Source organism: Trachemys scripta, chromosome 13 (genome assembly GCF_013100865.1).
Source record: "Trachemys scripta elegans isolate TJP31775 chromosome 13, CAS_Tse_1.0, whole genome shotgun sequence".
NCBI lineage: Eukaryota > Metazoa > Chordata > Testudines > Emydidae > Trachemys > Trachemys scripta.
In genome coordinates, this window is record NC_048310.1 from 39,033,468 (window position 1) to 39,046,676 (window position 13,209).

General features: G+C 52.6%; 1 protein-coding gene across 1 annotated transcript in view; it reads right to left on the reverse strand.

Annotated features, from left to right (window-relative positions):
• The window catches only part of CARMIL2 (capping protein regulator and myosin 1 linker 2), a gene marked incomplete in the record, with an annotated part of 133,006 nt that overhangs the window by 43,941 nt on the left and 75,856 nt on the right, over positions 1-13,209 (reverse strand). The window contains 3 exon segments of the mRNA XM_034788268.1: positions 345-613; positions 11,350-11,416; positions 12,169-12,300. Coding sequence (XP_034644159.1) covers positions 345-613; positions 11,350-11,416; positions 12,169-12,300 — 468 coding nt within the window.

Below are 13,209 nucleotides of genomic sequence, written 5' to 3' on the forward strand. Positions count from 1 at the left end.
GGTTCAAATCAATATTCTCAGACAGAAAGCGACACTGCAAATGGGCAAAGCCCCTGCATGCAGACTGCAGCTTCTCTGCTTGTCACAACTACAATGTAGTTGCAGCATCTCAGGAAAGATTTTAGCAATCCACCGGCAATATACAAACACCACAGACCCTCGCCCACAACCTCCTCCTCGAAGGGGAAAACCAGCAGCAGCCGAAGCTCAGCGGATGACTGCATAATAAAGCAGCTGCTGTTCACTGTGCTTCATCTTTCAGGGCTGGAATAAATGCTGATTAAAGATATTTCCCCACCACATAATTAAGCCCTGCCTGATTGAAAAATGAAAAGCGGGCTTACATGGGGCTTGCTTGGAGGCTGCTTGTTCCTGCGGTGGGGTCGGGGCCTAGCTCGGGTGTAGTGCTCCAGTTTCTCTCCCTCAGTTGGCAGGTCCATAAGGGATTGTGTGGGTGCAGGCTCTGGGAAAGGAAGCAAACTGCTTCCAGTCTCAGCATCCTTTGTGGAGGCAGGGCGTGACTTCAGAGAGGCACAGCTGACTGACAGCAGAGCCTGGTGAGTTCCAATCTCCTTATCTTCTGCCTCTGCCTGAAGATCGAGCTCCGACCGACCTGGAGGGGTGGGGGAGAAGGTGGAGAAAACCTTTGAAAATCTGACACAGGCGGAACGCTGTCCCTGCGCAGGGTTTCCTGCCACGGGGAGATTATTACACAAGCAGCTCAGAGAGAGCCTTGCAGATCACGGCTAGCATGCTCACCACAGAGAAAAAATAAACCTTGCCACACAGTTTGCAAAACTGCCACGGACAGTGGGAGTAGCTTGTGCATTATCCTCTTGGAACTGACTTGCTGTTAGTTCTGGGCCTGATCCTGCCAGGTCTTCCATGCACAGAACTTCCCCGGGGATCGGCAGGAGCTCGTGCTCCCAGGCTGGCAGCATCCGGGCAGACTTTTGTGCGTGTCAGTAGGGCACTGGTCAGGGCTTGCGCCCACTCTGGGCACGGGCAGCTGAAGAGCTGCCAGGGGAGAAATCGCTGCTCTCCTTTTAACTTTTAAGTGGACAAAACTAGCAAGACTCGATTCAAACGGAGCCCAGTTTAGCTAGGCGGCATTTGCTTCCCTCAGTGAATTTTAAACACACAATGCAGGCAGGTCATGGACCGATAACACGTGTGATGCTTTCAGTTCCAATCAGCTTGGGCTAACAGGCTAGTGTGTTGGACATGAGGTCTTGGGGCAGGGGCTGTTTCCTTGTTCTGTGGCTGGGCAGCGCCTGACACAGCGGGGTCCGGGCTACTGATCCCAGGCACTCTGGTAAACACAACTAATAATAATTAACAAGCGTTTTATCGGTGATACCGTATTACCCTGAAACAGCACACACTCCAATAGCGGTTAATCACAATCCAGCAGAGTACCCCCGGGGGGAGCTGCAATTGGTGGGGCAGATCGACCGAATCCCACTTCCCTGCCCCCCGCTCTCCTGCCTGTGCTCCAGGGGAATTCACCCCCAGAAGGGTGGAATAAATGCTGATTTAGAGGGATGCCCCGGCCTCCCACCCCCAGGGGTTCCGTTGTGGAGACGCAATGTTATGCTCCCGCCAGAGAACCTCTATGGCGGAGGGCGGGTCAGGTCAGCACTGCCCTTTGGTGGCCTGGGCCAGCACCCTCTCTCTGGAGCCTGTATGCCCGCTGGCGGTGAAGAGGTTCCCATCACCTTTGCAGCTGGCAGTGGCCCGGGTAGGATCGACACCACTCAAAAACGGCTGCTCCGGAACCAGCCTGCGCTCCTGCCATCAGAACCACAAGGGTCCCTGGTCATCTGTCCAATCTTCCACTTCTTGTAAGCTTCTTTTTTGTGTTTAAGATCAGCAAGGATTTCACTGTCCACACAGACCAGTGACTCCGATCAGACCCCATGCAGTGCTGGGGCCCACCGCGTGGCTCCAACTGCAGTATCAGGGCCTGTGTATGTTCAGCAGCATAAGCAAGGTACCAGGGTGAGCGTCTCTCCTCTGAGAGGCAATAGGCAGCCAACCTGGAGTGCTGCACGTTACCTACCCCCATCACATGCAGACGGACAGACAGACCTCAGGAAGGCAGCTGCACCACGGCTAGTATTTCTACTGACCTGACCGCACGTGCTCCAGAGAGTCCACATTGCTCAGATTCTCCAGCACGGCCCTCCTTGCTACATAGAATCATAGAATATCAGGGTTGGAAGGGATCTCAGGAGGTCATCTAGTCCAACCCCCTGCTCAAAGCAGGACCAATTCCCAACTAAATCATCCCAGCCAGGGCTTTGTCAAGCCGGGCTTAAAAACCTCTAAGGAAGGAGATTCCACCACCTCCCTAGGTAACCCATTCCAGTGCTTCACCACCCTCCTAGTGAAAACGTTTTTCCTAATATCCAATCTAAACCTCCCCCACTGCAACTTGAGACCATTACTCCTTGTTCTGTCATCTGCTACCACTGAGAACAGTCTAGATCCATCCTCTTTGGAACCCCCTTTTCAGGTAGTTTAAAGCAGCTATCAAATCCCCCCTCATTCTTCTCTTCTGCAGACTAAACAATCCCAGTTCCCTCAGCCTCTCCTCATAAGTCATGTGCTCCAGTCCCCTAATCATTTTTGTTGCCCTCCGCTGGACTCTTTCCAATTTTTCCACATCCTTCTTGTAGTGTGGGGCCCAAAACTGGACACAGTACTCCAGATGAGGCCTCACCAATGTCAAATAGAGGGGAATGATCACATCCCTTGATCTGCTGGCAATGCCCCTACTTATACAGCCCAAAATGCCATTGGCCTGCTTGCCAACAAGGGCACACTGTTGACCCATATCCCGCTTCTCGTCCACTGTAACCCCTAGGTCCTTTCTGCAGAACTGCTGCCTAGCCACTCAGTCCCTATGGGATTCTTCTGTCCTAAGTGCAGGACTCTGCACTTGTCCTTGTTAAACCTGATCAGATTTCTTTTGGCCCAATCCTCCAATTTGTCTAGGTCACTCTGGATCCTATCCCTACCCTCCAGCATATCTACCTCTCCCCCCAGTTTAGTGTCATCCACAAACTTGCTGAGGGTGCAATCCAGGCCACCTTCCAGATCATTAATGAAGATATTGAACAAAACTGGCCCCAGGACCGACCCTTGGGGCACTCTGCTTGATACCGGCTGCCAACTAGACATAAAGCCATTAATCACTACCCGTTGAGCCCGACGATCTAGCCAGCTTTTTATCCACCTTATAGTCCATTCATCCAGCCCATACTTTTTTAACTTGCTGGCAAGAATACTGTGGGAGACCGTATCAAAAGCTTTGCTAAAGTCCAGGAATAACACATCCACTGCTTTCCCCTCATCCACAGAGCCAGTTATCTCCTCATAGAAGGCAATTACGTTAGTCAGGCACGACTTCCCCTTGGTGAATCCATGCTGACTGTTCCTGATCACTTTCCTCTCCTCCAAGTGCTTCAAAATTGATTCCTTGAGGACCTGCTCCATGATTTTTCCAGGGACTGAGGTGAGGCTGACTGGCCTGTAGTTCCCCGGATCCTCCTCCTTCCCTTTTTTAAAGATGGGCACTACATTAGCCTTTTCCCAGTCGCCAGGAGTTTTCAAAGATAATAGCCAGTAGTTCTGCAATCACATCTGCCAACTCCTTTAGCACCCTCGGATGCAGCACATCCGGCCCCATGGACTTGTGCTCATCCAGCTTTTCTAGATAGTCCTGAACCACTTCTTTCTCCACAGAGGGCTGGTCACCTCCTCCCCATACTGTACTGCCCAGTGCAGTAGTCTGGGAGCTGACCTTGTTCGTGAAGACAGAGATGAAAAAAGCATTGAGTACATTAGCTTTTTCCACATCCTCTGTCACTAGGTTGCCTCACCCATTCAGTAAGGGGCCCACACTTTCCCTGACCACCTTCTTGTTGCTAACATACCTGAAGAAACCCTTCTTGTTACTCTTAACATCCCTTGCTAGCTGCAAGTCCAATTGTGCCTTGGGCTTCCTGATTACATCCCTTCAAGCTCTAACAATATTTTTATACTCCTCCCTGGTCATCTGTCCAATCTTCCACTTCTTGTAAGCTTCTTTTTTGTGTTTAAGATCAGCAAGGATTTCACTGTTAAGCCAAGCTGGTCGCCTGCCATATGTACTATTCTTACTACACATCGGGATGGTTTGTTCCCACAACCTCTATAAGGATTCTTTAAAATACCACCAGCTCTCCTGGCCTCCTTTCCCCCTCATGTTATTCTCCAAGGGGATCCTGCCCATCAGCTCCCTAAGGGAGTTAAAGTCTGCTTTTCTGAAGTCCAGGGTGCGTATTCTGCTGCTCTCCTTTCTTCCTTGTGTCAGGATCCTGAACTCGACCATCTCATGGTTACTGCCTCCCAGGTTCCCATCCACTTTTGCTTCCTCTACTAATTCTTCCTGGTTTGTAAGCAGCAGGTCAAGAAGAGCTCTGCCCCTAGTTGGTTCCTCCAGCACTTGCACCAGGAAATTGTCCCCTACACTTTCCCAAAACTTCCTGGATTGTCTGTGCACCACTGTATTGCTCTTCCAGCAGATATCAGGGTGATTGAAGTCTCCCATGAGAACCAGGACCTGTTAGTTGCCCGAAGAAAGCCTTGTTCACCTCAAACCACCAGACCAGGGAGATATAGCAGACTCCCACCACAACATCACCCTTGTTGCTCACACTTCTAAACTTAATCCAGAGCCTGTCAGGTTTTTCTGCAGTTTCATACCGGAGTTAAACATGCAGTTAAATACCGTGTGGCAGTGCATGATCAGCTCTGTGCTGACGCAGCGCTGAGCGAGAGATCAGGGGCCTGGGGCAGCCAGAAAGGGGGCCACTAGCAGGTAGCATTTCCTTGCTGGGTTCAATGGCGTTTGCTTTCTTCAGTCAGTCCCTTCCTCACCTGTAGCCAGCTGGTGGGGAAGGAGAGAGAGACCGGTTCCAGGAGGGGAGCAGGCGCTGGGGTTCCCGCTGCTGGGCCACCAGAACCATTCCCAAATGAGCCAGCAGCTCTCACGAGGAGGGTAGAGAGGGGCCGTGCCCGACTGAGCTGCTGCCAGTGCAGAGAGCTTAGCACTGCAGGCCCCCTGGATAGGGGGCACATCTTCTAATCCAGGCACTCCAGTGCCACATGTGGGGGCTCCAGCAGGCACCACAGAGCAGCCTGCTGCCTTAGGGCAGCCCATTCAGGGGCCCAGCGTTGGCAGGGACAGAGTGCACACCTGGGTCCCCAGTGGGAACGGTTTGCTGCTGAGTGGCTGATGCTACACTGAAAATGCTCCATGTGGGAAGAACCTTCTCTGCCCTGGCAGCCACCTCGCCCTGCCTGCACCTGCAGTCCCACGTGGTACATTATGTACAGAGAGCCCCTTGGGCTAGGAACATGGAGCAATGGATTCTGGCACTAGACTGGGATAAGAGGGAAGGTCCTCGCATGGATCAGTAACTGGTTAAAAGATGGGAAACAAAGGGTAGGAATAAATGGTCAGTTTTCAGAATAGAGAGAGGTAAATAGTAGTGTCCCCCAGGGGTCTGTACTGGGGCCTGTCCTATTCAATATATTCATAAACAATCTGAAAAAAGGGGTAAACAGAGAGGTGACAAAGTTTACAGATGTCACAAAACTACTCAAGATAGTTAAGTCCAAGGCAGACGGTGAAGAGCTACAAAAGGATCTCACAAAACTGGTGACAGGGTTACAAAATGGCAGATGAAATTCAATGTTGATAAATGCAAAGTAGTGCACATTGGAAAACATCATCCCAACTACACATACAAAATGATGGGGTCTGAATTAGCAATTACCAATCAAAAGAGAGATCTTGGAGTCATTGTGGGTAGTTCTCTGAAAACATCCACGCAATGTGCAGTGGCAGTCAAAAAAGTGAACAGAATGTTAGGAACCATTAAGAAAGGGATAGATAATAAGACAGAAAATATCATATTGCCTCTATATAAATCCATGGTACGCCCACATCTTGATACTGCGTGCAGTTCTGGTCACCCCGTTGCAAAAAAGCTGTATTAGAATTGGAAAAGATATAGAGAAGAGCAACAAAAATGATTCAGGGTACAGAACAGCTTCCCTGTGAGGACAGATTAATAAGACTGGGAATGTTCATCTTGGAAATGAGACAACTAAGGGGGGGATGAGAGAGGTCTATAAAATTGTGACTGGTGTGGAGAAAGTGTATTGGGAAGTGTTATTTACCCCTTCACACAACACAAGAACCCAGGGGTCACCCACTGAAATGAACAGGCAGCAGATATAAATCAAACAAAAGGAAGTTCTTCTTCACACAGCGCACAGTCAGTCTGTGGAACTTGTTGCCACGGAATGTTGTAAAGGCCAAAAGTAGAACTAAGTTCTAAAAAGAATTAGCTAAGTTTATGTAGGATCAGTGGCTATTAGCCAAGATGGTCAGGGATGCAACCCCATGTTCTGGGTGTCCCTAGCCTGTGACTGCCAGAAGCTGGGAGCGGACAACAGGGGATGGATCACTCTGATTGCCTGTTCTGTTCATGCCCCCTGAAGCGCCTGGCATCATAAAACAGGACACTGGGCTAGACAGACCATTGGTCTGACCCAGTACAGCCATTCTGATGTTCCTTATAACTGGCAAGTGTACGTTTAAGGGACTCATGGAGCTCACAGGCCCAAGCGACCTCTATTTCCTCCTTTAACATCCTAGGTTCCACCTTCCAGTTGGCAGGTTGCTTCACTCCCTCTCCTGCAGGCTGGGCACACTGTCTCCACGACTGCTCCAAACTTTGCCAGCCCACGCAGGGAGATGCAAAGAGAAGCCCGTTCCCCACAGAGCAGGGACCAGCAGCCCCACTGGAATGAGTTTAACTCCTGCGCCCCGTCGTGTCCCACTCACCGGCAAAAGATGCTCTCTGCCCTTTAGGAGAGAACGGAAGGTGCCGTGAGCTTCATCAGCTCCTTGTTTTTAGAGGCAGGTATAATCCCAGTACTGGTAGCTGTGAATGCTCCAACACCAGAGCCTGGTCTTCCAGTAAGAGGGAAGTAAGAGGAGCCACCGGTGCTCCTCCATGGCTGCTGTCCTCTAGCTGGTTGTGGTAATACCAAGACCCCACGTGCTAGAAATGGTACACGGCCTAGCTATGCTGCCCCACTCTGGAGCAGAAGGGGCTAGACCCATGCATACTGCAAGGAAGCTTGTTAGCCAACTGGCCAGCCCTGGATATGGCTGCGGCTGCAGGGGCAATGCTAACAGATATGGCAGGATCTGGTCCTTTGCAGAGTTGTCCTCTTGCAGCCCAAAGTAACTCAAGTAACAAAAGGTTTTTGGGGAAAAAACATGAGCAGAAACCTTGGAAATCTGACAAGAAAACGCCCCAGAGCCGGCGTGGGAATAAATACCCTGCAGCGTGAACGCATTGCCACGGAGACCCAGGCATGAAGCTGAGTGGAAATCCAGGGGCTGCTTCTATTTTTGCCAGGAAAGGTAAATCCGGCCGCTGCAGATGCTGTGCGGGTGAGGGCAGGTGGCAGAGTCGGTGCCTGTTGTTAGAGCAGCAAGGGCTTGGCGGCATTCTGGCTGCTTTTATTTGCATTACAGAGGCTGCTGCTGGCTCTGGATTTCCTCACTGTGCGCTGGGGCCTATTCAGGGCCCCGATGGTCAACACTCTCTCCCACGGTGGGACCCATGATGCTGTCACTGGGCTGGGCGATACACAGCCAGCGAATCCCTCCGGAGCAAGACTCGGAATCACGCCAGGATCGGACCCTGCTTCTGCCAAATACCCAGGTCCTGACGGATAATGTGACAGAGGACGGGTCACCTCCTCCTTCTCGTTCCTCCAGTGAGCTCCTGTCAAGCGATACTGTCACCAGGAGTCTGGCTTCCCAGCACAGATTGCAGGGAAGGGGAAGGCAGGCCAAATGCCATCAGATGCTGCCTCCTTCACTGACATTGTTGGGAGCCATCTCCACTGGGTTGGCTCGCTCACACGAGCTTGGAAAACCGCTGGAGTGAAGGCAGAACGTGGAACCTTCTACAAGCAACTCCTGGATTTATCCTTGCGTCACCATGAAACAAGGAACCACAGCTGTTTGACAGTTGCCCCAAAAGACAGAGTGCCAGGCACTCAGCGGATATCCCCAGGAATGGTCCCACACCCAGGGCACATTCCCAGCTGCTGGATTTGCAATGAAACCCTTTGAGTTCACTAAGGTGTGTGAGTGTGAGAGAGTCACATGCACCCAACCTCCCTGTTGGCTCGTTTATTCCATCACGTGGGCAAAATAAATGATGGACAGGACACCAATAGTTGGGGTTCAGGGCTAACCCTCCCCCCATCAGGCCCAGATCAGGGAGCTGGGGGAGGCAGGATCCTGAAGGAGCAGCGGCTTGGGGCGTAGGCTGCAGAGAGGGATTCCACTCCTTGGAGAGGGACACATGCAGCTCGAGCCCGGGACGTTTGCAATCCTGGCACAGTCAAACCTTCTCCTTTCACTGCAAAGCAACGGGTCAGAGTTTCACAGGGGAGCCCAGCCCAGGCCTTCCTCCCTCCAGCTCTAAGCGCCCTTGGGGGAGGTTCTGCTCCTGTTACATTGCAGCAGACAGTGACTCCGGCACACAAAGTTGTTGGGTGAGGATATTCATGCAGGATGTTTTGCCTGCTGAAAGCTTCCCTTTAAGCAAATCCATTTTTCCAGCTGGCCAGGTTCTGTGGCAATAACGCCTGGGGCTGACCTGCTACAAAGCTCCCTGTGCTCTCTCTGCACTGCAATCGGAAAGTGACTGCAGCCCAGGCAGGCACGGACTTTGGTCAAACCAGCTCACTGAAAACAGCAGCACAGCCACAGTGGCATGGGCGATGGCATGAGCTAGCCACCCGCCTACGTGCCCAGGCTCCCAGATTGGTACGCAGGCAGCTAAGCTGGGCGGCACAGCTACGCTGCTATTTTTAGCAAGTTGGCTCAGTCAGCGCTAGCTCAGGTCTGCTACACATGCTGCAAACACACCTGTGATTGCTGCGTAGCCGGACGTAAGGGATGGAGTAGATTGTTAGCACACAGCCTGGAAACAGGCCACTCAGTCCCTGCCTGGAGACAGGACAGATACAGCTATGGAGAGAAATGGTCTCAACAAAGCCATCAGGCCGGTTCCATTCTCCCAGACCCCTGCTCCCAATGCCAGGGTAACGGGGGCTGCTCGCATGGCTCTCTGGTTTGGGACCCTCCCTACCAGCTGATGGCAGGTTTAGGCCAGGTTTGGTGCCTGGGAAGGGGAAAGATTCAGGTGAGTTTGTCCATCCCTAGCCACCCCCTCGGCTCAAAATGGAGCAATGAATGCTGGGAAGCGCAGTCTCCATGGGTTTCCCCTCCGTATGGAAGGTGAACAAGGGGGCAGGTAGCTCAGGGCCACGCTCTGGCCAGCTCTCCTCTGAGGTGAGGCCCAGCTGGACGTCTCTGAGCAGCACGACCTGGAGCTGACAAAAGCTGCTCTGTCAGCATCGCCATGGAGAGATGGCAGCCACGCCCATCTCTCCGAGCACCGCAGCTTCTCAGCGTGTGTTCTACCATCGTTTGAGACGCATCCACCTGACCTACATGGTGCACTGGACAGACCTTCCCCTCGGAGCAGGGAAGTAGTCACATCTCCCTGCAACTGTCCGTGGGCTAAATCAGATAAAGCTTATTGCTACCGTCCCAGCCAATGGGAAACGCTCCCCCCGTGGGACAAAGCACTAGCAGTGATTTTCAGATTCTCCCAAGCCCTAAATGAACCTGGGGCTCCAGCAGGCAGCAACGGGGCTCAGCGGTAGGGCTGCGTGGCTCGAGAAGTCTCTCTCCTCGCCCAGAGCAGAGCCATGAGTCACAAAGGCCTCGCATGGGGTTATTACTCAGAGAGAGCTGAAAACCACATGTGCGCCTTTCTAAGCAGATATTCATGGGGCTGCCCCAGGGCATCCTGGGAAAGGAGGGGTTTCATCTAATTTCACAATTCCTTACAATAGCTCATCACTGGCCCCAGGCACTTTATGCTAAATAAGGAGCCGGCACTTCCTATTACGCCTCCCCATGAACTTGAGGGGAACTTAAAACCACGCCTCGCAGCACGGGGCAGGTGGACCAACTGGGCCAGCAGGACCCCACATGGGCGGTGATGCCAGCACTGTCCCAGGCTGACTGGAACCAAGCCCGCTGCTGATCCGGAGGCCTGGAAGCTAAACCAGGCTAAAATACAGGGCTGTGACCACAAGGTGTTGAGGGAGCCTTTGGGGACAAGGCAACAAGACGTTGGTCTATCAGTCACAGAAGGAAGCATGGCTTTGATCTGCTGGGATTGGTCACACACGAGAGATACCAGGTTCATTCTGTCCCGCAGAAGCTGTGGAGTTTGGCTCTCTGGAGCCAGGAGCCGTGCGAGCTGGTGGAAAGGCAAGTGAGATCCCTTCCCACATCTGCATCCACATGGCGCCAACAGCCTTGTGGGTAATTCTGACATGGCTCGGTGACTTGTCACAACATAACTCAAAAGCAACACCTGGTGTGAGGCTACCAGTGAAACCGGTAATGCCAAAGCCCCAAGATGGCCGGGGCAGAGGGCTTAGTGCTGCTCCTATTGGAGTCAATGGGAGTTTTACAATTGACTTCTATTGGAGCAGGATTAGATCCAGATGCGGCAAGTCACCAAAAAATGGAGAAGCATCTTCAATGGAGAAGCAGCCTGTGTCTGGTTCAGGGGCCGGGCAATGTCTGTGCCAACCAGACCACACTAAGCGTCAAAAGTCAGGCCCACCCCATATCTATTTGGCTACCCGCGGGAAACAACCCTGCAGTCTTAGGCCAGTCTCTAGAGTCCATAACTGAAATGCACCACCACAAACCCCACCAAGGAGACCGAGAGCTGAGTACTAGCCACTGTCACTGGCACCACCATCCCAGGACTGCTCCGCAGCTGGCCAGGGGCTGGGACCTGTGTATATCCTGGCAGCGTTCCGCTGGGCAACGTTCACTGCCCCCTGGGATTCCTCCTTAAGGCAGCGGGCATTCTCCGGGCCTCTCTGCTCAGGGTCCCTGTATTTTGACCATCTGGCCTGCACCCCATCCCTCTTTGGCCAGAGGCTGTCTCCTGTCCTCAATTAGGTTCTGTGGCCCCTCCCTCCACCCGCCCTCCCAGAATTTAAGTCGTCGGACACCTGCACTGCCAGGGATTGATGATAGACACCTGGATATTATCTGTGATGCCACAATGGACTCCTACATATGACCAACCCTGCAGATGTCAGAGTAGCCACTGACTCACAGCAAGACAGGGTTGTAAGCAGAGAGTGTCTCTGTATCGGCCTTACTTCTCATGGCAGGCGTGGGCCGGATGCTCCTGAAGTGCTTGTTTTTCCTCCTCAGAGCCATCTTATACTGCAGAGAGAGGGGGAGATGTTGCTTTTCAGTGTGCAGTGCTCTGCAAAACGTGCGCGGGGCTAAGTGCAAGTGGAGAGCGATTCCATTCGCCATCCTCGAATAACCAGGCCTTGGAGGGGGCTGAGATGGCAAAAGCCACGATTACAAAACAAAATCTGGCAACTGCATTACAGGCTTTGGGCCTGATACATTTGCAGTTTAAAATGGGCTCCGTCAGCTACACTTGCATAGCATCTGAACGGACCAGATGGGATGAGGACTGGTCACACCTGAAACCTATGGCTCTTGGATTTTATCATTACACGGTATCTACACCGACCCCCAGCAGAGCTGTTGCAGGTCCCTTGTGGCTGAAAACATTTCTCCCTGCTTGGCTGCTGCATCTGAGGACTACATGGCAATTTCTCAGGGCCATTTCTGATGCTAGAACCTGTCAAAAGCCACCTGCAGCCAATACAGGTCACTTTGTGCCTAACTTCCCAAAGCCAATGGAGTTTGATCCTGGCCCAGGAAGGCTATCAAAACCTAAACACTCCCAGAGAACCACCCAAATCTATGAACCATTATACCAGCAGTTATTTTAATTGTCTTTATCTGGACAGATCAGCCCCCCTTGAGCACAATAAATATTGCTCAGAGCTCAGGGAAAGGTTTAACATCTCCTTCTACTGGAGCTTCATTTACTATCTTTAACCCACTGTGTCAACCTGGCCATCGGCATGAAGGGGAGAGAAGGAAACCAGCCATACCTCCTCAGCCGCAAAGCTTTGCTCAGCGACATCCAGCAGATTCCTGCTCTTCCTTAGCAGAAAATCCTCCTCCTCAGGATTGTCTGGCTGTAGCACATGAAGATCCGGAGTTTGCTTGGGGAGATTTTCTGCCTAAAACCATTAGGTAGCACTTAAATTATTCCCCCTGATGAAGCATGGCAGGGCACATTCATGTATAATAATGCCCTGCTCCTTATGCGCTCCAGTGACGTGCCATCCATGTTTCTATTGCGAGCAGGGTTCTGGCCTGCCAAAGCTTCCCCCTCGCAGCCCAGCTGTGGTCCCAGCAGAGCCCACTTCAGACAAGGGGACCTGGCACAAATCCAGCTGGTGTCGGCTTTCCCGGCGATTCCTTACCGCTCTCAGCCATGGGGCAGCTCCTGGCCCTCGCACCGAAAGGGGCAGGAGACAAATAGCACCAAAGGCTTGCATTTGGAAAGGAAGATGATGTCTGTCTGTATCTGTACGAGTTTTTTCATGAGGTTGATGGATTTCCACTCCATACGGCTAAATGCAATGCCTTGCATAATGACACCAAAGGGTTAATCCTGGGATGGTGCCATAGCAAGGGGAGGGCAAGAAGCCCAGCTGCTCTGCTGGGGAGGGGATGCCTGGGGGAGAAGCCGGCCCAGGAGAAAAGCAGTGAGTGGAAACTCTGCAGCCCCTGTTCAGAACAGCTGCTCCCCTGTCACTAGACTGGCCAATGCCCAAGGCCATGGCCTTGGCACAGCAGGGGTTAATTGTGGCTTTAAGTCAGAGCCCTGGGTGAGGAGTGTGGTGAAGCGGTGACTCGAGTCGGAGGCAGGCCCGGTGTCTCTGGGGCCCGCGGACGGGCCCAACTGCCTCACCCTGTGCAGACCACGGAGAGGAGGCAAGAGCCAGAGCTCCAGCCTTGCCCCCTTCGAAGGCTGGCACGGCTGTGAGCACTAGCCCTGGCAGCTGCCTGGGACCGCAGCAGGGGAGAGTCTGCACTCAGCTGCCCCGTGCCAGGCAAGCCCAGTCTAGCCCCACCAGTACAGT